At 48.9% G+C, this 23753-nt stretch overlaps 1 protein-coding gene across 1 annotated transcript in view; it reads right to left on the bottom strand.

The window, feature by feature from the left end:
* Positions 1-17423: 17423 nt before the first annotated feature.
* Positions 17424-23753, bottom strand: part of DMBT1 (deleted in malignant brain tumors 1) — a 70362-nt gene continuing 64032 nt past the window's right edge. The window contains exons 37-38 of the mRNA XM_042907807.1: positions 20615-21003; positions 17424-18044 (exon numbers count right to left, since the gene is read on the bottom strand). Of these exons, the coding sequence (XP_042763741.1) occupies positions 17747-18044; positions 20615-21003 (687 nt within the window). The 3' untranslated portion in view covers positions 17424-17746. The remainder of the gene's footprint in view (positions 18045-20614; positions 21004-23753) is intronic.

The raw sequence follows: 23753 nt of genomic DNA, 5'->3' as shown, positions 1-23753 counted from the left end.
GTAAACATTATAACCTTAGAACCTGATTCCTCCAGTAGCTGAAGGAAAAAAAGCGGGACAAACATGTTGTCCACATTGCCCCTGTGTCCTGGTTGGCTGTGTCCATAGTGTGCGGGAGGGAGGGTATCCCTTTTTTCCCTTCTGGGCTGTATGGTTGTTCCAAGAATTAAATTGACATAGGACAGATTAACGAGGGGGGAAAATTTGATTATGTATGTACTTATAGAGCCCCCCAAAGGTATGAAACTTGAAAGACAGCCAGATGATTGAGACTTACATACTATCTTGAGAAAAAAAAAGGGCTGGGAGTTTGGGGCTTCTAGAGAAGGGGGGGTCACGGTTTAAGGGGAAGTGACAGGAAGAAAAATATAAGAAACAAAGGTTAACTTGTGATGCAGGTAAGTCTCTCAGGTGAAACATGAAGGTGATCTCTGGTTGTAGCTCCCTTCCTGGTACAGGTACACTTTCTAACAGAAATTTCCTTTACGAATATGGTACCCTTACAGACGGGTAACCCCCGTTTCACAGCTTCTCCTGCATTTGCGCTTTCTCAAAAGTAATCAGTTCCAAATAATCCTTATACCAAAGAGGCATATTTTGTGATGGTGATATTCTGTTCCCCTTAATAGGTCTTCTGATTTTGAGTTATCTTTGCACTCTTGAATAAATCCTATTTTTGTTGACTATTTTTTTTATGCTGCTAGATTCAATTTCCTAAAAATCTATCCCATTCTATTTTGTTTTCTCTCACGGTGGCATCTATGCTCAAAATCAGATTGCACAGTTTCCTGCCTGTAATGTTCTAGCCCGTCACTCACATGAAATGATAATTGTATTATTGCAAGGTGATAAAATAAATTGAAGAGCCTTTCACCTTCTGTAAGATACTTTATTCTTTGCTAGTGTTTATTTTTGAGAAGGTGGGAGGGGTAGAGACAGAGGGAGACAGAGGATCTGAAGTGGGCTCTGTGCTGACAGCAGAAAGCCTGATGCGGGGCCCAAACTCACAAACTGCAAGATCATGACCTGAGCCAAAGTCAGACGGTAAACTGAGCCACCCAGGTGCCCCTAAGAAACTTTAAATAAGATAAAGATTATTGACAAAGATTAGTTGGCCATACTTTTGTGCGTCCAATTCTGGAGTCTCTATTCTATTCCATTGGTCTATGTGTCTGTTTTTGTGCCAAAACCATGCTGTCTTGATGATTACAGCTTTGTAGTAGAGGCTTTGACAAAGCAGGAAAGAATATCCAATGGAACAAAGACAGTCTCTTTAACAAATGGTGCTGGGAGAACCGGACAGCAACATGCAGAAGAATAAAACGAGACCACTTTCTTACACCATTCACAAAAACAAACTCAAAATGGATAAAGGACCTGAATGTGAGACAGGAAACCATCAAAACCCTAGAGGAGAAAGCAGGAAAAGACCTCTCTGACCTCAGCCGCAGCAATTTCTTACTTGACACATCTCCAAAGGCAAGGGAATTAAAAGCAAAAATGAACTATTGGGACCTCATGAAGATAAAAAGCTTCTGCACTGCAAAGCAAAACTAAAAGGCAACCGATGGAATGTGAGAAGATATTTGCAAACAACATATCAGATAAAGGGTTAGTATCCAAAATCTATAAAGAACTCACCAAACTCCACACCCGAGAAACAAACAATCCAGTGAAGAAATGGTTAGAAGACATGAATAGACACTTCTCTAAAGAAGACATCCAGATGGCCAACAGACACATGAAAAGATGCTCAATGTCACTCCTCATCAGGGAAATACAAATCAAAACCACACTGAGATAAGACCTTCTGCCGGTCAGAGTGGCTAAAATGAACAAATCAGGAGACTATAGATGCTGGAGAGGATGTGGAGAAATGAGAACCCTTTTGTACTGTTGGTGGGAAGGCAGACTGGTGCAGCCACTCTGGAAAACAGTGTGGAGGTTCCTCAGAAAATTAAAAATAGATCTACCCTCTGACCCAGCAATAGCACTTCTAGGAATTGACCCAAGGGATACAGGAGTGCTGATGCATAGGGCACTTGTACCCCAATGTTTAGAGCAGCACTCTCAACAATAGCCAAATTATGGAAAGAGCCTAAATGTCCATCAACTGATGAATGGATAAAGAAATTGTGGTTTATATACACAATGGAGTACTACGTGGCAATGAGAAAGAATGAAATATGGCCTTTTGTAGCAACGTGGATGGAACTGGAGAACGTTATGCTAAGTGAAATAAGTCATGCAGAGAAAGACAGATACCATATGTTTTCACTCTTATGTGGATCCTGAGAAACTTAATAGAAGACCAAGGGGGAGGGAAAGAAAAAAAAAAGTTAGAGAGGGAGAGAGCCAAACCATAAGAGACTCTTAAAAATTTTGAATAACCTGAGGGTTGATGGGGGGTGGGAGGGAGGGGAGGGTGGGTGATGGGCGTTGAGGAGGGCACTTGTTGGGATGAGCCCTGGGTGTTGTATGGAAACCAATTTGACAATAAATTTCATATAAAAAAATAAAAATACATAAAAAATTTCAAAAAAAAGATAAAGATTATTGAAGACTTTTTAGTTTTATTTTGTAGTATCTGGACATAACCAATTTCAGCACAGTTTGAGAGGGATGGGATATGATATTTCATCGCTTTCCTAGATTATTGTGGTGCCCACACCCATCTACAGCCCAGCTGGGTGCGGTGCGATGTCACCGTGTGCCAGGGGGTATCACTCCTCCGGGCTCCCTCACCTTCAGGACTGGCTCAGAGCCCACTGCCTGCCCCTCAGCTGCACCCGCAGAAGGACTGGCACCCACACTCCGCCCCAGTGACCAGAACAGCAAGGCAAGCTCCCCTGTCCTGAGTTGTCTCCTCCCCCATCTGCACACACAGCCCGCCTGCCAGCCCCTCCCAGACAGCAGCCTCTCCTGGCTCACACTCCTGCCATGCCTCCTGGGAACACCAGAGGGCGACACAGCTGTGCCCTGGGCCTTCTGCTTCTAGGGAACTTTGTTCCCTTTGGGTGCCTGTGATGGTCCCTCCCAGGAGGCTGTTCCGCAGTGTTTTGCTCTGATAAAGAGCCCAGTAAAGAGCGGCCTCTGCCTCCTCTCCCCACCTTTATGAAAACGGAGTCCTTCTGTGATCTCGGCAACAGCGGGGTTGATATTTCCCATTTCACCCTGATTCTCATGGCGGAGTGGGGAGGCTGCCCAGCGGCTCCCTGGATACTGCTCCCCAGACCTGTTCCTGGTTCAAGGAGCCCTGGAATGAGCAGCACAGATTCTGCCCCAGGTGGGGACGCGTTTCCAGACAGGTGTGATCAGGGAAGTTTCCACGTGAGCCCCGCGGGGACGGCCTCAGCTCAGAGCCGCTGCAGGGGCCATGGATGGACGTGATTTTCCCGTCGATTACTCTGATGGCTGGGACACAGGGTACCAAGTCACAGGTAGCCTTGCTACGTGCCAACTGGGAGGAGGTGGTCAGCTCAGGGCAGCCGGCAGCTGTGGTGTGATGCATTTTCAGAAATCGCACAAGTCTGCGATTCATCACAGCCCTTAGGAAAAACTAAGTTGTAAGGACTGAATACGCGAATTCATTCAGTTGCATTCACAGCAAAGGTGATGAATGCTCAAGCTCATCATTTCGCTGTTACTTAGCTCCATTCTGTTATAATCTCTCCCTCAGGGTGTATCTATGATTGTATCTGGTGGATATTGTTTGTCCGGGGGGGGGAGGGGAGGGGTGACAGCACATCCTTCCCAACTGCGTGCTCAGTGATGTGACGCTGGTGGGAGATATTGGCCACAGTGGCAGATGAGACACCACAAAAATCCTGCCACGACTCAGGACCACACCCATTGCCAATCATGAAATGTTTCCCAACTACCGTGCCCACATTCACCGGGAATGGGCCTCGGGGAGCTTGAAAGCCATCCAGGGGTCTCCAGGAGTTGAGATTCCTTCTTTAGCATTGCATCTTAGAAAAAGAAAATGCACTTCGGTAGGTTTGGCATCTGAAGTCATCTGGGTGAAGAGACTCCTGGCAGCTTGAGAAGGCGCCGGTGAAAGCAGGGCCCACATGAAGCCCAGGTGGGGTGATGGTGGTGGGCCCGGGCCTGCTCTGGGTCCCCGAGAGGGGGAAGGAGCCCAAGTAGCGGTTGGGGCAGGTCAGGGCCAGGGAGGCAGGAGGTGGGGGCTACGGCTCAGAAGGCAGGCGCCACACGTCTTGTCTCCCTGCCCGAGCCCAGCACCCCAGACCCTCTCCTGCCCTGCTTTGCCAAGGGGAAGTCTGAAGCCTCTGAGCCCCAGCTTGGGGTCTCTAGCCTGAGGCCACCTCCAGGTGACAGCTCCACGTCTCCAGGATTCTACGTTTTTGTGTGGCCGGAAGACAGTACCGTCCACGCTCTGAAACGAGGACCAGCGTGCCTGACAGGTCACAAACACGCATTTGTGCCCCAGAGGCCAAAGCCCCAACAGTGAATGAAGGCGTCCTGTGGGGCCTCCGCGTCCCCGCACAACAGTGGTGCTCAGCCCTGGGCTGCTGCTCAGAAGGAACAGGAGACAATTGGGACAATTGAGACAATTGGGACAATTCCCAAAACAAGCTAAGAAAAAGTTTAACAAGAAATGTGAATTGAGAAGGGAGAAATAAGTCAAAAAATGTAAGTAACCATAATAAAAGTCAGTGGGTTATATTAATCTGTTAAGAAAAAGATTATCGTATAAGCTGTTAGGAGCATGAACTGATACAGAGACTTGGAAACTGGTGTGGCAGGGTCTGTACAAATGAAATACGCATACCCACAAAAATGACTCCAGCCCATTGGCCCAGTGACCTGCTTTCTTCTGGTCAAAGATATGGGTTAGAATATTGATAGCAGCACTTTTTTCCAGGCTGCTGGACCTACACAAGTCCCAATGCAGAGAAAAAGGGGGAAAACCTGGGGCTACATCCACACAGCGAAATGCTAGGCACCAATGAGAGTAAACGGTGTATGGCGACCCAAAACGCAACCAGGGAACCTCAGAAACGTAACAGTGGGTGAAAGAAGCCAGACATAGAGGAGTATGCACTGACGCATCCCGTGGAGGTCAAGTACAAACCAGGGAAGCCTACTCTGTTCCCCTTAGGAGAGCGGAGTGGGTGCAGGGACGGCAAGTGGTCATGACAGGAATTCTTGAATGCTGAAAACGACTTGTACGCTGAAGACAGTTACACATTTATATGTACTTATGCATGTAAGTTGTACTGCAGTAAATGGTCAAATGCATGATTTACTGTGTAAACAAAGACATGCAAACGTGGAAATAACTGCTGAAAATAGCAACCCATCCCTCCCCAAAATGTGCTGAATCTGAAATAATTCTGTAAATAATATATTTATTATACAATAATATATTGCTCTTATTTAATTGAATATTTAATCTGTAATTTATAATTAAATAATTTAAATACAGTGAATTTATTTACAGTAACAATTTAAACAAATACTTTTAATTAGTTAATAATTAAAATTAAATAACTTTACTTTTAAATTATTTTTATAAAAATAATTTCAATAAATTTATGTATTTATATAAAATTTATAGTTTAAGTAATTGAATACAGTAAATTAAATCAGGATGGGATTCACCCAGGTTCCTGGCCGTTTCCATTGTCCCCTCCTCCTCTAGCTAAGGCTGAAGGGAGGCATTTTGTTGAAGGAGAGTGTCTGGGAGAGTGTCACGCATGGGGCTTCTATGAAGGCAACAAGCAGATTGCTCCCAATCTCTAAATTGAGCGGGAGAGCAGAGAGAGACCCAGGAGAAAGGGGCCTATGGACCATGGTTACCTGCACTGAGTAGCCAGGCCCACGGGAAGGCGCTGAAGAGCTCCGTCTGAGCGGTCCCAACGCCAACCTCAGGAGTGAGGGTGGCTTTGAAGGCCTGTGGTTATATAGACACAGTTCCTGAGATCTGATCCCCTGCCCTCCTCTGCTGCATCGGCCAGAAGTGTCTCAGGAGCCCCCAGAGTGTGTCAGGATTTGCTGTGTTCTATGGGGCTAAGTAAGTGTGGGGATCTGCTCATCATCCCTTGTCCCCCTCAGCCAGGTTCAGGTCCTTTCTGGCCTAGACTGAGAAGTGATGGACAGATCTCCTCCCCTGCCCTCCCCGTATCGTCCTGGATGAGACTCACAAGGTGGCCGCAGCCCAGCACGACCTCCTGATGGGAAAGCCATCCTGCTTAGGGTTAACGTCGAACATCTTTCCCTCTGTGGAGTTACGTGAGCCTCAGAACATCTGGCAGGCCCTGTGTTCTGGACAGGTAAGGAACCGAGACCAAGACATTTGCCCAAAGTCAGAGCGTGAAAAATGCAGAACCAGAGGAGGACTGACCTCTGAGGTATCCATTCTCACTAAGAGCCCTGTATTTGTCCCTTGGGGCAAAACCACCTAAATAGTCACCTGGCAGGTCCAGGTGTCAATCAGAGCAGCTGTGGGGCGGATCAGCCTCTGGGGACACGTGGCCACATGGATGACAGTGTATACTTCTCTTCATTTGGCATATATCCATAATACAGAAACACACACGGCTAGTCCCAGGCAGTGTCACAGCCACAGGAACACAGCATAGCCCTTATTGAAGACGGTCTGACAGACTCTCGATGTGACACAAGAGGTACCAGGTGGCCCAGCATCGCCACCAGGTTTATATCTCCGGAAATGAAAACACGTCCGCACAGAAACTTGATGATGAATGTTCATGGCGGCAGTATTCCTAAGAGGCAAAAAGTGGAAACAGCAGTAATGTCCATCCGCCAAAGAGCGGAGAACAAACTGTGTCTATCCAGGCAACGAGAGTCACGTTCAGCATCAAACGTCCTCACCCCTGCAAGTCCCATGTTCCCCGAAAGCAAAGTGCTTGCCCCTCAGAGGTTCTTGGAAGCACAAGACCAGGCTGTCCTCTGTTCCAGCCCCCAAGCTGAGCAGACCTGCCCCAGGTCTTCACTTTTGGAGATCCAAGCAGTTTGGGGAAGGTTTTACAAAACACCTTTCCAGGCCGTCCTGACAAAATGTCCCCTTCAGCCTCCAGGGGCCCTGAGGTGTATATGCGTATCTGCATGCGTATCTACAGTTACGTGCTTCACCCAAAACTCCAAAATCCAGGCAGAACTGTCGGAAAATACAACCCAATAAATATCAAGAGTAATCATGGGGATATATGTGAATATGAGAGTTGATAAAACACTCATCCTGAAGGTTTGCATAAAATAACTCTGAAAGACTTAGGTAATATCCAGCTCTATCGACTGGGCTTTCCAAAGTCAAATCAAGAAAATTGTGCTGCCGATCAAATCCATGACTGCGTATCACTCTCTTCAGCTATAGTTTCATGATCAAGTGGCAACCGACCACCTCAGGACTATCTGAGTAATAGGTACTGATGTATCCATACACATTATGGAATATTGTGTTACTGGTTTGGAAGTTTGGTAATAGATTTACCCTGCCAACACTTGGGGTTTCTTTTCTCAATCTGACGTCAAATTCGATGTTTATCCAGGATGATAGAAATAGCTCTATAGCCTTCATTTTAACTGCTGTAAGTGTTTCATTCCACAAAACACCTACAATCAATTCATTTATACACTTTCCTGTTAGTGAACTTTTATATTGTCATTGATCATTTGTGAATGGTAGAAGGGAACACGCTAGTTTCTTCACCTGTATATGAACATCCACTTGTCCCTCTGCCACTGGTCCAGCTGTCTCTCCTTGTGCCAATAACATGATAGGCTAATGGCCACAGTTGTAGAACTGTCCTTAATGAGCAGCAGGTGCATTTTCTCTTCGCTATGTGTGATTTCTCTTCCTTCTCAAAATTGTTGTGGCTATTCTTTTTTTTAAATTTTAATGTTTATTATTTTTGAGAGACAGAGAGAGAGAGAGAATGAGCAGGGGAGGAGCAGAGAGGGAGACACAGAATCTGAAGCAGGCTCCAGGCTCGGAGCTGCCAGCACAGAGCCCGACGCGGGGCTCGAATCCACGAACCATGAGATCATGACCTGAGCCGAAGTCAGACGCTCAACCAACTGAGCCACCCAGGTGCCCCGTGGCTATTCTTGACCCATTGTGCTTCCATACTTGCTTTGGCTTATCTTGTCAAACTCCAGGAAATTTGATATTTTTGGAAGCACATGAAATCAGTAGGTTTCTGAAAGAAGTTGACAATTTTATAATATCAAAGGTTTTGAACCATTAACATCTATGTCTCTCCATTTCACATTTTCTCTTAGGTCTTTCAATACTTCCTTCCATAGAAACCAGATACACATAGTATTACAATAAGAAGTGTTATCTTTTTCACACATGGACCCAACAACCTTAATCTTAATATTCCTTTAATTTTTTAATATTATGACACAGCCATTCTGTACATTTCTCATGCTCATCAAGTTCGATGGGTCTCAATCACTTTTCTCTCTGTCCCCCATCCCCTCTGGCAACCACCGCTTTGTTTTCTGTAGTTGAAAGTCTGATTTTTCCTGTTTGTGTACGATTTAATGTAGATGAATTAGATTTTCCATGTTTACTATACTGGCTAAAAATAATAAGTTCTTCTTTGTCAATATTTAAAGTCCCCTCGTCTTTTTCCTGTGGGGAAGTGAGCCACAGTAACTAGAGCCCCCATCACAATGTTGACTAAATGTCATGACAAACACGTACCACTCTTAATTTTAATGGAATTGCTTCCAAAGTCTCACCCCAAAATTCAATATTTGCCAGAGGTTTTTTCTAGTTGTATTTTGTGACGTTCAGCTCTTTCCCTTTAATGACTAGTCTCTAAAAGATTTTTTGTCATCATTCATAACTATTGAATTTCGTTCAATTTTCTTTATAACTGATTGAAATGTTAATAGGAATTTAGTGTTAATTCTGTTACCATGAGAAATGACATGAATAGATGTTCTGATTTGAAATATCTTTGCATCCTTAAGATAAATCTTTGTTTTTAAGACTTTCCACACTACTAATTTTAATTTCTGAAATTCTCTCCTATTTGATTTTATTTTACCTTATGTTTGCATCCACGTTCATAAATTAGATTTCCTAACATTTCCTCCCCTGTACTGCCCTTGCCCTTTGCTTCTGTCAGAATACAAGTATATCAGATTGTTCTAAACTTGTAAAATGAGTTGGATAGCCTTTTGGTTTCCTCTAAGATAGTTTGAATACGATGAACATGATTCAACACAGTGATGTTTCCTTGTAACACTGTCTGGAACTATGGTCTTTTGGAGCAGAAAACATTTGCTGATGAATTCCATTGTGGTAAGGCAATCAAGAAGTATGTACTGAATCAAGGAATTGATGCACGGATGAAAAAATTATTATTAAGGGAATCTGTGGCATTATTCGTGCTTCCTTAAGACTCATTTCTGAAAGCAGTTTTAGGTTCACAACAGAACTGAGAGGAAAGGACAGAGATGTCCCACATCCCCCCTGCCTCCCACCTACGCATCAGCACACCCCCTTTATCGTCAGGACCGACCAGAGAGCTCCATCTGTTACAAATGGTGAATCTACGTTGAAACACTGTGATCGGTTGAAGTCCACGTTCACAGTAGCACTCACTCTGGGTGTGTACGTTCTGTGGGTTTGGGCAAAAGCACCATGACATTTATCCATCCCTGGAAAATCATACAGAGTGTTTTCCTTGCCCAGAAAGTCCTCCATGCTTTGTGTATTCATCCCTCACCCCCGCCCCTGGCAGCCCCTGATCTTTTACTGTCTCCATCATTTTGCCCTTTCTAGAAAATCACACAGTGACTGAGAACAAACTGAGGGTTGGAGGGGGGTGGGAGGGAGGGGAGGGTGGGTGATGGGTATTGAGGAGGGCACGTTTTGGGATGAGCACTGGGTGTTGTATGGAAACCAATTTGACAATAAACTTCATATATTGAAAATAAGTAAATAAATAAATAAATAAATAAATAAAATAAAAATTAAAAAAAAAAAGAAAATCACACAGTGAAATTGCACAGTCTGTATCCTTTCCAGATTGGCTTCTTTCACTTAGCAATTTGCATTTAGCTTTTCCCCCCATGTCTTTTCATGGCTTGATAGCTCATTTCTTTTGAGTGCTGAATAACATTCCACTGCCTGGAAGGAAATTCCATTATCCAAAGTCCCTTTACTCATTCACCTGCCCGGGACATCTTGGTTCCTTCTGAGTTTTGGCAATTATGAATATAGCTACTGTACCATCCAGGTGAACACATGTATGAGCAAAAGTTTTCAACTTCCTTGGGTGTCTATTGATTATATTACCATGGCTTTCCCTGAAACATCCATAATTCAGAAATCAGGTCCACACATTTTTAGGAGCTACAATGGACGTTTTGGAACTGATGCTTACACAACCTTCATCAAAAACCAAGCCTGTTACTTGGCTTACTGGGTAAGAAAGGTTACTTCTTGGTAGGATATTGGGGGACCATGAAAAGAGAAGAATTCACCCAAATCCATGGGTATGGCAGGTGAAGTCTAATGACCAATCCTTGGCTTGGCTTGGTTTTCCCTTTCATGCTCTGAGTTTTTGCTTTGCAGTTATGTGGTTAGGTAGGCAACTGATGGTAGTGATTGTGTCTTCTTTATTATTGCTGTTTTCATTATTTTAGTATCTATTTAATTGATTTGTATATTAAATAGCATATTATTTTGTATCATTATTTCAAATTCATCACATTTTGGAAGGGATGGGTTGCTATTTTCAGCAGTTATTTCCAACCTTCCGTGTTTTTGTTTTAGGTTGATGTCACGGAAAGTAGAATGTAGCTAGATTTTTACAAGTTCCTACTCATGCGTTTGACCATTTACTACAGTACAACTTACGGGCATGAGTACATATAAATATGTAACTATCTGAAGTGTACAGCCTGTTTTCAGCATTTAAGAATTCCTATATTCTTAAATGGGGAGTCCCTTTACCCTGCCCCTCCCCCAAAGGGAACAGAGCAGACTTCCCTGGTTTGTACTTGACCTCCATGGGATGCGTCAGTATGCACTCCTTTATGTCTGGCTTCTTTTACCCACTGTTACGTTTCTGAGGTTCCCTGGTTGCCTTTTGGGTCGCCATACACCGTTTACTCTCATTGGTGCCTAGCATTTCGCTGTGTGGATGTAGCCCCAGGTTTTCCCTCTTTTTCTCTGCATTGGGACTTGTGTAGGTCCAGCAGCCTGGAAAAAAGTGTCGCTATCAATATTCTAACCCATATCTTTGACCAGAAGAAAGCAGGTCATTGGGCCAATGGGCTGGAGTCATTTTTGTGGGTATGCGTATTTCATTTGTACAGACCCTGCCACACCAGTTTCCAAGTCTCTGTATCAGTTCATGCTCCTAACAGCTTATACGATAATCTTTTTCTTAACAGATTAATATAACCCACTGACTTTTATTATGGTTACTTACATTTTTTGACTTATTTCTCCCTTCTCAATTCACATTTCTTGTTAAACTTTTTCTTAGCTTGTTTTGGGAATTGTCCCAATTGTCTCAATTGTCCCAATTGTCTCCTGTTCCTTCTGAGCAGCAGCCCCGGGCTGAGCACCACTGTTGTGCGGGGACGCGGAGGCCCCACAGGACGCCTTCATTCACTGTTGGGGCTTTGGCCTCTGGGGCACAAATGCGTGTTTGTGACCTGTCAGGCACGCTGGTCCTCGTTTCAGAGCGTGGACGGTACTGTCTTCCGGCCACACAAAAACGTAGAATCCTGGAGACGTGGAGCTGTCACCTGGAGGTGGCCTCAGGCTAGAGACCCCAAGCTGGGGCTCAGAGGCTTCAGACTTCCCCTTGGCAAAGCAGGGCAGGAGAGGGTCTGGGGTGCTGGGCTCGGGCAGGGAGACAAGACGTGTGGCGCCTGCCTTCTGAGCCGTAGCCCCCACCTCCTGCCTCCCTGGCCCTGACCTGCCCCAACCGCTACTTGGGCTCCTTCCCCCTCTCGGGGACCCAGAGCAGGCCCGGGCCCACCACCATCACCCCACCTGGGCTTCATGTGGGCCCTGCTTTCACCGGCGCCTTCTCAAGCTGCCAGGAGTCTCTTCACCCAGATGACTTCAGATGCCAAACCTACCGAAGTGCATTTTCTTTTTCTAAGATGCAATGCTAAAGAAGGAATCTCAACTCCTGGAGACCCCTGGATGGCTTTCAAGCTCCCCGAGGCCCATTCCCGGTGAATGTGGGCACGGTAGTTGGGAAACATTTCATGATTGGCAATGGGTGTGGTCCTGAGTCGTGGCAGGATTTTTGTGGTGTCTCATCTGCCACTGTGGCCAATATCTCCCACCAGCGTCACATCACTGAGCACGCAGTTGGGAAGGATGTGCTGTCACCCCTCCCCTCCCCCCCCCCGGACAAACAATATCCACCAGATACAATCATAGATACACCCTGAGGGAGAGATTATAACAGAATGGAGCTAAGTAACAGCGAAATGATGAGTTTGAGCATTCATCACCTTTGCTGTGAATGCAACTGAATGAATTCGCGTATTCAGTCCTTACAACTTAGTTTTTCCTAAGGGCTGTGATGAATCGCAGACTTGTGCGATTTCTGAAAATGCATCACACCACAGCTGCCGGCTGCCCTGAGCTGACCACCTCCTCCCAGTTGGCACGTAGCAAGGCTACCTGTGACTTGGTACCCTGTGTCCCAGCCATCAGAGTAATCGACGGGAAAATCACGTCCATCCATGGCCCCTGCAGCGGCTCTGAGCTGAGGCCGTCCCCGCGGGGCTCACGTGGAAACTTCCCTGATCACACCTGTCTGGAAACGCGTCCCCACCTGGGGCAGAATCTGTGCTGCTCATTCCAGGGCTCCTTGAACCAGGAACAGGTCTGGGGAGCAGTATCCAGGGAGCCGCTGGGCAGCCTCCCCACTCCGCCATGAGAATGGCGTGAAATGGGAAATATCAACCCCGCTGTTGCCGAGATCACAGAAGGACTCCGTTTTCATAAAGGTGGGGAGAGGAGGCAGAGGCCGCTCTTTACTGGGCTCTTTATCAGAGCAAAACACTGCGGAACAGCCTCCTGGGAGGGACCATCACAGGCACCCAAAGGGAACAAAGTAAGTTCCCTAGAAGCAGAAGGCCCAGGGCACAGCTGTGTCGCCCTCTGGTGTTCCCAGGAGGCATGGCAGGAGTGTGAGCCAGGAGAGGCTGCTGTCTGGGAGGGGCTGGCAGGCGGGCTGTGTGTGCAGATGGGGGAGGAGACAACTCAGGACAGGGGAGCTTGCCTTGCTGTTCTGGTCACTGCGGCGGAGTGTGGGTGCCAGTCCTTCTGCGGGTGCAGCTGAGGGGCAGGCAGTGGGCTCTGAGCCAGTCCTGAAGGTGAGGGAGCCTGGAGGAGTGATACCCCCTGGCACAGGGTGACATCTCACCGCACCCAGCTGGGCTGCGGTTGTCTGTAACATCTGAAAACCCCTCAGGCTGCACCTGTTTCCTTAAAGATCTTGGGTCCACCCCACAGCCCTTTGCATCTTTGCAGCAGAAGATGCAAACCCTTTTGAGGCCTGTCCCCCTGGGGCTGAGGACACAAGAAGGAGGAGCACCTGAGACTACTGGTCTGGGGATGGGGCTCTGCAGCCAATCTGGAAAGCCCTGGCCCTGTCTTGCCTGGATTCTGTGCTGTCACCTCTCTGAGCCGTGGTGTCCCTCCCTGCCAGGATAGCTGACCCGCACAGCTCTCGGGGGGATTGTGTTTCACTCCGCGTCCAAAGTCAGCGCCGGTGAGAGATGCGGAACTAACATCTCCACATAGGTTTTTTATTAAGCGGATAGGCTGAGGCCACATGAGGTACTTCTGGAAAACGCCGTTTCAGATGTTCTCTTTAGAACAAATTGAGTAGCGGGGCGCCTGGGTGGCTTGGTCGGTGAAGCGTCCGACTTCGGCTCAGGTCATGATCTCACGGTCCGTGGGTTCGAGCCCCGTGTCGGGCTCTGTGCCGACAGCTCAGAGCCTGGAGCCTGTTTCAGATTCTGTGTCTCCCTCTTTCTCTGACCCTCCCCTGTTCATAGTCTGTCTCTCTCTGTCTCAAAAATAAATAAACGTTAAAAAAAAAATTTTTTTTTTTTAAATAAAAAAAGAACAAATTGAGTAGGTATCTAGTCAAAAGGCGTCTGGGAGTAGTTAGGGCAAGGCTTTAGGCCCAGCCTCCAGATTCCCCCCATGTGGATGCCGAGGACCTTTCTACCTCCTCAGTAGCAGGGCCCCAGCTGGCCCCTTCAGAGGCACTTAAGGACACAGTTCTTCTCGATGTTCCTGGTTAGGAACTCCCTGGATATTTGAAACCACCAACGTCAGGCCCACCCCGCGGAATTCTGATCTAACGGGTCTGGGTGCACGTTGGCAGTAGAAGCTTGAGCGCCCGGGGAATAATCCTCATGTTCAGCCTGGAGTGAGCACCCTGCCCGAAACCAGTCTGGGTTGCCGGAAAACACAGCAGCTCATTTCCACTCTGCCCCAGCGGTGGCGCAGACACGGGGTGCCTGACTGCCCAACAGACTGGCTGGAGGGCTCTGGCCTCTCCTACGGCCTCTGTCCAGAGCCTGGGGTCTGGCTCGATGTCCCCGTCACCAACAGCCATACCTTCTGCCTCTCTGTCCCTCGACCTGTCTCTTGTTCCCACATTCCTCTGTCCACATTAGCCGTTCACCGGTATCTGTTAAGCTGTCACCTACCCACCTATATAGCTGCCATAAAATTTGGCTCTGCTCATGTCCTATATGCTCCTCGCTGGAGATGCAGGGGTTCTCCTGTGCTGCTCTCTCTGCCCCAGCTCTACATAGCCAGAGCCCTAGCTCCAGAGGAGACTTGCTCCCCACTAGCCACATCCACACGACTTCGCTGAAATATACAGAGCCCAACCTTGTGCTGAGGAAAGGGCCATTTCCTCTTCCCTTGATGGCTGCTAAGAGCCCATGGCCAAGAGTAAGTCTGGACATGGCATCCAGGAAGGATGGCTCGTTCCTGAGTGGGAGGGGATATTCCCAGGGAGAGAGAAGAATCCAAGAGGAGTCTGGTGTAGCATGTTTCCGCTTTACAAAGGACCATTTCTAACCCCTCTCTGTATCTCCAGGGCCAAGCACAGAGCCTGGCTTGGGGCTGGTGTCCCACGGAATGAACAAATGAATGATCTGTGCTGCTTCCCAGGCTCTGATCCTTTCAGCAGTTCTTAGATGTCCCGCTTGTTGCTTTGCTCCTCTGATGTGATGCTCTGATGCCCCCTGGCAGAGCTCACGGAGTGGGGAGGTGGGAGTGGGGGGAAGGGTCACCCGCATCCCATGGAACTGAAGATTTCTCCCTGTGGCTGCTTCCCACCTCTCCGTCAGCCCGAATCCACTGGTAGCTGTGGCCACAACTCTGTTGGAATTCTCCTACCCTCGTCCTGAATGTTTGCCTACAGCCGCTGCCCTTGTGGGTCTCACCCTGCTCAAGTCACATGCTTGGAGTTAGGCTCCCCCTAGCAGTCCCCTCTCAGGGCCGGGGTCCTCGGCCTGGCTCAGAAAGACAAACATTGGCCTTGCCAAGGCAATATGCGAAGGCTCCCGCTCTTACTAAGCCTGATCGAGGTGCCCAGGGTATGGTTGCTCTCCCAGTTTCCGTCAAATTTACTGCCTCCTTGGAAGGCATCCCATCCTTTTGTTTCTTCTGACATCCTAGGGCCACCTGTCAATCAATTTTTTCCTTGGAGATCACAATGCAAACAGGTCCCAGAAATCTAGGGGCCCTGAGGAGTTTGCTCTCTTGCCTAATCTCTCTCCCCTCCCGCACCTTCTGCCCCACTCACTGTACTGGATGTCCGGTCAAAAGCTAAAAGATGCAGATCCCTGGAAAATTGAAGCAACAATGTTTTAAGTCTCAGGCACTAAATGTGATGCTGCATTAGCATTCTGATCTTTCTCGAGCCTTTACCCTGAATTTCTGCCTTTGGGCAGAACCAAAACATGTCAAGGACAAAGGAAGACACATCTATTCCTTAGAATTGTGGAAGCCACAAGGCAGAGCCTGTAACCTTTGTCATTCCTTTTGACAGCCCACCCTATCTGTTTCCTGAATTCGAAAGGATCCAGTGCTTAGGTGAGCCACTAGAAACACTGAACAAACCAACACTTGCTTTGAAAAAAGATCTTTATTCAGCTTTTCTATCATAAGTAAAGGCTAAGAAGTATACCACATCCAAAGAACCTAGCTTATGATAAGTAAAAAAGAGAGACAGAGAGATTCCATCTAGAAAGAGCTCTCCTGCTTTTTTTGTTCTCTGTTGGCTCAGAGCTGCCTGCAGGATTTGAAGATATTGGCACCTGCTTGCCTGACATTTTGTCCCAGCATCAAGCCTGTGTTTCCAGGAAAACCGGCCACTACCTGTCTGCACTTGCCCTTCACCTTGTGCCCGTGACAAGGTAAACAGAGTTGGGGTGCTGCTGGGCGCCAAACTCTGGGGCCCCTTTTCTTCCTTTCTCACATGGGTTCCAGAGCTGGTGGGGCCAACGTTTGAGCACCACATAAGTCCTCCTGGTTTCACATCCTAGGGCTCCAGGGCCAACCACTGGCCATGAGGGTGCCATGAGGCCCTGGGGTGAAGACTGCCACAGCCAGGAAGACTCCAGCCGAGAGGACAGTGCCTGCGGCGTCCCTGTTGGCCCCCCGTCACCAGTCACCCTGTCCTGTGTCCTCTCCATAGCTCCCACCCCACTGGAAGTACCATGCACTCAACTTATCTCTGAATAGCATCCCCTTCCCATGGAATGTAAGCTCCACGGGGGCAGGGGGCAGGGGGCAGGACTTTGATCTCTTTCTGTTTGTCTCCTGGCACATAAGAGTCCCTCGATGAATGGTCACGGAATGAGTGCTTATGTGAGGTAAGAGCCTAGAATCAGCTGGACACGGGCGCACCAGGACACATGACACGAGGAGACAGAGCCGCCAAAGATGCCACGTGGGGTGGAACCCAATAACCCAGAGGAGGGTTTGTGATGACTACCACTACCCCACACCTGTCCCTGTCACCGGTGCTACCACAGCTGTTGACCTGTCTCAGCCTGGACCAGAAAACCTGGGAATCAGTCTGGTGATATGTTGTCATCCACACCGCCAACAAAACAGCAGAGCAGGAAATGCGATCCCTGTTCTAGAAGAGGAGGAAAGTGGGATGGCCGACCCCCGAGGAGACATCAGCCTTGTGAGCAGCGGGAATAAACCGATCCTGCCTGCATCCCCACGGCCTAGACCCCGATTCCGCCATGCCCGGGGACACGGGCCCCTGTTGTTATTACTGTCATGCGTCATAATGTTATCATTAATGTTGTGTTGTTGATATTGGTGACAATGACCATAGTAACAAAAGCCACCATTCATCACCCCCAAGAACTTAAACCAGGTAGAGGCCAAGGCAGTTTAACATTATTTTATTGTAGCTCCTCAACAGTCCTAAGGGAAGTATTAACATTTTTGTGTTACAGATGAGGAGTATGAGGTTCTGGGAGTTCAGATCCCAGAGGACAAAGGTATCGGTGTCGCGGGGGGGAACTCTCTTGCCCAAGCACTACACATGGTCCCCCGTAGACCGGGAGCCCATGGAAGAAGGCGGGAAGCAGATCTAGCGAACTCCGCATCGCCCAGTGTGGCACGGCAGGCCTGGCACACGGTGGGTGCCCGATTTGAGGTGGACCACGACACCGACAGAATCATCCCGGGTCCCCGCGGGCCGCAGGCCTAGGGGCGGGAGGGCGGCCACCTGGCCAGGCTCCTCTTCACAGCCTGCGGGGCCTGCAGCTGGATGGGTCCCAGGACGACGTCCACCTTCTCCTGGTAGGAGCCCACGTCCCTCTTGGACCTCACGATGCAGCCTCTGCGGCAGCGGGAGAAGTAGTCGTCCGCCCGGCACACCACCATTTTACACCGCAGGTACACGGAGGGGAAGCGCTTCAGGAAGTAGAAGGAACTGAATTTGAAGCGGGCAATGCGAGGCGAGGGCGGAGAGAAAGATTGGTAGGTTCTGTCCTTGGCACACCTGGAAGAGGAGAAAAGCCGCCTGTCAGCCCTGGGTGCGCTGCCTTTCTCAGGACACGCCCGGGCCGGGCGTGGAACCCCACGGCCTCCTCTAGGCCCGCGTTCCCGGCTGCACCTTCCTGCCCTCAGTACGCGTGGTTCACACATGGCCTGGCAGCCTCCAGGGAAATCCCAGTTCTGGTACCTCAGCAGCATCTTAAAGCGGGAAATCAGCCCAGGGTTGCCGCACGGACAAGCAGGCCCCGGATTGCACAACGGGTGCCCAGTGACCATGTGCTCGGCGGCCCTGGCAATCCAGGTGATCCGGGGAGGTCGCGGGGCCCAGAGAGAGGGCAGGCAGGCAAGAAGATGGCATTCCCTTTCCTTTCCTGGTCTCAGGGCCAGGCAAGATGACACTCGGCTACTCTCCAGTGTCTCTGGTGCCGCCCTCTCTCCGGGGCTGTGTCTGCTGACCTGGCCCGGGTGGCTGTACTTTCCACACGAGCCTGACTACCCTCGGCGTCCCCTACTCCAATATCAGCCACCTCCTTCTTCCCTCAGTCGCCTCATCTCCACTGTGTTAGAAGGAACATGACCAGAATCCCCTGAAAGAAACTGTACTATGATATGGATGAGGAGTATCTCCCAGCTCCACCCCGAGCTGAGGAAGGAGCTTGCCTAACCCGTGAGTGTCTCCTACGGTAGGATTTGGCATGACGTAGCGAAGAGGAGAGCAAAGAAACTGGCCCGTGGGGTTTTAGGCGGAGATTTTTGGTGGTGGACGGGAGCTGTCCCTAGGGCGGCCCTGACTCCGCCTGCGAAATGTGACCCGGGGTCTACTCGCTGTCTTCCTTCTGCCTTCCAGAAGTTCCTTCCTCCACTTTCAACACACATTCTCTCAAATACCACGTTCTTTTTTCCCACAGGGGTCACTTTAGCCGCAAAGGTGAGAGGGAAAGTACCCAGAGCCTCGTCAGGAAGTAGGACAGTTGTAAATGAGGTCAGGGTAGCTCAGGGGCTGCCGGGAAATGATTGCATTCCCCAAAAAACCACACTAGTCATGGCGGTCTGTGTAGGCCAGAGCTCCAGAACCCAGGCTGCACTTCAGAATCACTGGGGGAAATTTAAAAAATACGGATCCCCAAGCCCCACCACAGACCAAATAAAGAGAATGTGCAGGTGGGGCCTGGGCATGGGTGTGTTTAAAGCTCCAGATTACTCTGAAGGGCCCCCAGGTGGGTGATCTGGTTGATGGCCAGATGTACTCCAGGGACAGCTGGGCCCACATTTACCCCCACATGCACATCCCCCTTTCCTGAGGACACTGCATTATCTTATATACATATATGCCAGAATTTGGCCAGAAAGAATCTTTTAGCAGAGAAGAGCCAAATCACTCATTCGTGTTAATCTCAATCGTTTGACATAAATTCCAATGTCACCGTGTTACTATTTGTAGAAAGAGAATTTGGGTAAGCTTCTCTCCCATCTTTGCTGCCAAGGGGGTGGGGGTGGGGGGGTGCCGTGAACGGAACCAACTGCATAGATGGAACGAGACAGGCCTTAACACCTATTTACCAAATTGACACATACTCAAACTGCCTGGAAAGAGATGCTGTTTTTAGTATCTCAGGGAGGTGTAAGATTTAACCTCCCAACCCTGATTCATAACAGAGCCCCTTAGCCTATCAGCACAACCTCTAAATTGTGCTTCTATGTGATTGTTACTGAGGTGCCAAAGGGCGCCTGGGTGGCTCAGTCGGTTGAGCGTCCAACTTTGGTTTAGGTCATGGGTTCAAGCCCCGTGTTGGGCTCTGTGCTGGCAGCTCGGAGCTTGGAACCTGCTTCAGGTTCTGTGACTCCCTGTCTCTCCTACCCTCCCCTACTCATGCTGTCTCTCTCTCTCTCTCTCTCTCTCTCTCTCTCTCTCTCTCTCTCAAAAATAAATAAATAATCCAGGGAAGCAGGACTGTAGTAGAGAAGCGCAACCTGGGTACCAGTAACTGCAGTCTGGCCACCACTGGCCACCAACTGGCTTGGTTGGAACCACCATTCTCAGCTTCTAGGTTAAGGGACCCTTGCCGACCCCTGCTACTCACCCACAACCTTCCTTGTGGACCACCTTCTGTGCCTGCTCTTTGCCCAGGGCCGCATCTACTCCCTCCCATCTCATCCTCCCAACAGCCTATGATGTGGGCATCACTATGAGCATCTGATGGGTGGGGAGACTGGCTCAGGATAGATGCCCTTGCCCGCCCACAGCAATGCAGCTGGTCCACGGCAGAGCTGGCATCTCAACCTCTATCTGCTGCAGAACCAAGGCTTTCCCCGCCACACATATGTCTTCTTATGGAGTTTGGTCACCTGGGTCAGATCCCAGTTACAGCTAACCTGCTTGGTGACTGCTGGTGACTCATTCACTTCTCCACCATCTCCACACATCTGTCTCCCTATATGTGAACCAGGAACGACAACCTGAATGGTTACGTTGGAACCACTAGAACCCAAATCTGCATTCCTTGAGACTTTGGGCTACTTGGGTTTGAATTGTCAGGTGAAGGCTAACATTCACTCCATGAAGACACTCCTTACCCACTCCGGATAAGATCGTAAGTCAAAGATGTAAAGTCATTGGAATATGGGGACGCCACACAGGTATCCACAAACAAGGCCAAGGAGGCATCAGAATGGAGGATCTCAGCTTGAAGGTACAAGTTCTGGTTCAGGTCCACATAGTACGGACTGCTGGTCACAGGATACAAAAATGAAGATGATGTATAAAAGGAAAGGTTCACGTTGAAACTGCTATACTGCACTTCCTTGACATCGACGGTGTCATTAGCAATGTACATGGTGTCGATCCAGGTGTTCTGGAGCATCCTGCAGCTGATATGAATGCGGAAGTCCTTATGCCTCTTGATGATGGCATTTGAAGCAGCTGCTTCGAGGAAGTTGGAATAGATGATGGTATCGTTATTGGCCTGGGAGAGGAAGGCGGGAGAGCAAAGTCAGGCAACTGTCACCTGCTAAGGGAAGCTCATTGCTGATTTGGGTGACAACGAGGGGAAAGTGACTCAGCCAGACTTCAAAACCCTCCCAGGACCACACAGAGAAGGCACGCGGCTGCTACCATGGCTCCCACGACCTGGGCTGGGCATGCTGCTACACCAGCAGGACTCCTTCCTTTCACACAACTCCCTTCCTCTACCATGTGATGGGGACCACAGTGTGGGCCAGGTGTTAGGGTTTCCTGGGAGCCGCTCCTCTTGGGAAGACGGGCGTGTCTGGATGACCCCTGGCCGTGCTGCACAACTAAGCTGCCCGGACTCCGTGGCTCAGGGCCCTCTGTGCTGGCTTTGCCTCCTTCTCACCATGGCTGGGATAAACCAAGGGAGGTGGCTATGTATTTGATGTATTTGGGGGAGAGGCTGGTGGGATCGGTTGTCACTGTGCTGTTCGGATGGCTCAGTAGCTATTGCAGCTTGGTGTCTGAGGCTGCCGGGACGGGAAGCGACCTCAGGGGTGGGGGTTTCCCCAGAGGCTCAGGTGGGCAATTGAATGGGCTGCAACAATGCTGGCGTCCTTCCCGTCACACTCTGCTTTTCCACTCCCCCTACCACGGGACCGCTTCCTACTGTGCCTTTTACAGCAAATTCATAGGAATGTTGATCTCTCATGCTGTTCGATGTGCCTAAGAGTGACCTTCTAGGGATGAGAGCCTTGCACTCCATGGTCTGTGAGCATCTCAAGGAAAAAATGATGTCATCAGGACTTGGCATGGTGTCAACAGTTCTATTAGCATCAATAAAAACCGTGGAATGAATGAAAGGCACAGGGGACAGGGCTCAGCAAAAGTACTGTCATGAATGAAAAATGGGGCCCAGATGGCCAAGAAGACACAGATAAATGCGGCCCTCTGGCAGCTTCATGGTCATGATCACCTGGCCCCAAGCGAGGTGAGCCCAAGCCAGTGGTTGCCAGGCAGAGGCAGGGGTAACACTCCCCCTCCCAGTGTTACGATGGCCAGAAGCAAACTTCTTTTTGCTAGCCAAGTATGAATTTTCGCAAGCAACTGGTGCTTTTGCAAGAACAAGAACGAAAATAACACCACGGTGGTGTCCTAAAATGTGAAGCTAAATTACTCTTAAAAAAAAAAAAAAAAAAAAAAAAAAAAAGCAGTTTGCCATGTCATCACATTTCGTTGTGTGCCCTGTCCAGAACAAAACCCAGTTCCTGACTATTTGGGAGTCTAGACAAGTTCTCTGCTGCAGCCAGCACCTGTATGTACACCTAAACACCACTGTTCTTCAGAACAGAGTGTGCTGGGGGCCAGCTGGTGGCTCAGTTGGTTAAGTGCCCGACTCCTGACTTTGGCTCAGGTCATGATCTCAGGGTTTGTGAGTTCGAGACCCACATCAGGTTCTGTGCTGGCAGTGGGGAGCCTGCTTGGGATTCTGTCTCTCCCTCTCTCTCTGCCCCTCCACCACTTGTGCTCACTCGCTCTCTCTCTCTCCCCAAAATTAAAAACAGAGTTGTTCGAAAGGCTTTCACTTCATGCCTGCAGTTGCAGAACTCAACTGAATTTGTCCCTTCCAGAAAAACACGTGGAAAGAGAACATTTTAACAAGTAATTATAATGTTTTTGCCAGCCCTATGACCCTTCCTTCCCCTCCTTTTCCTTTTCTCCACTGGGTGGCTGGGGAGGTCTCTGCAGCCCCAGACAGCAGGGGAGTACCAGAACCTTCTGGACTCAGGTCTGGGGAAGGCATCCTTCTGGTGGGGTTGGGAGACCTTATCTCTTCTATGCCCACCATCCATGCATGGAAAATACACTATATTTTCTAAAACGAATTAAAGAAAAAAGAATTGCTTTATGTTTGAGTGAAAGTGGTTGTCAAAGGCAACCATATAGATGTCATGTGGTTACTCCTTCAGAGACCAGCGGAGGTGCCTTCAATGTCACTCCAGATACTGAAACCAAAGTTTTCTTAGAATTCACATTTGTCCCTGACTTCTGCGGTCAAGCTAAATTCTGAATCCACTCCAAGCAATGAATGTGGCGTGAAGGTTTATTTGTTGATCATAAAAAGCAGTTCTGATTTTATATTACAATTCATTATCAGATGTCTGCTCAGTCTGGAAGGAACTCACTATGTAACGGGGAGTCTTGGCACATAAGTCAACTGCTATTCTCATGAAGTCTCAGACTCGGGATTCCACTTGGCGTCCCTCCCCTGTGGTGGGGGGACCTCACCTATTCAGACACACCAGCCAACACTTGTCAGACGCTGCGTGCCGTCCAGCCTTTGAATCCTGGCTCTGCAGTTCATGACCAGGTGGCCTCAGGCAAGTGGCTTAACCTCTGCAAGCCTGCGCTTCCTCACGATTACATGGGAATAAAAGTTGCCCCGAGAACTTCGGAAGTCATGTAGAACTTATTTAAGTTGCTGGCATACAGATTAGTGGTTAATAATATGATTATAAAGGGTTGGGCACCACTGGGAGCTGCAAAGACGAATAAGACGTTGGCTCTGCCCTGAGGCCCTCAGCCCGGTAGGGGACGCAGCCATTTAAATAAATGGAGGAAGGACAACGTAGCATGTGTTGCCCACCACCAGCCAAGTTAGGAGAACCAGCACCGGCACGTTGCTTTGGTGGCCCCTAATGGAGACGAAGGAACATCGATGAGGTGACCCAGATGTCAGAGTCTCCAGGCTGCACGTTTGGAACC

This window comes from Panthera leo, chromosome D2 (genome assembly GCF_018350215.1).
Source record: "Panthera leo isolate Ple1 chromosome D2, P.leo_Ple1_pat1.1, whole genome shotgun sequence".
In the NCBI taxonomy this organism is placed as follows: domain Eukaryota; kingdom Metazoa; phylum Chordata; class Mammalia; order Carnivora; family Felidae; genus Panthera; species Panthera leo.
The sequence above is the reverse complement of the archived record's forward strand: the minus strand, read 5'-3'. Positions and strand labels throughout refer to the sequence as shown.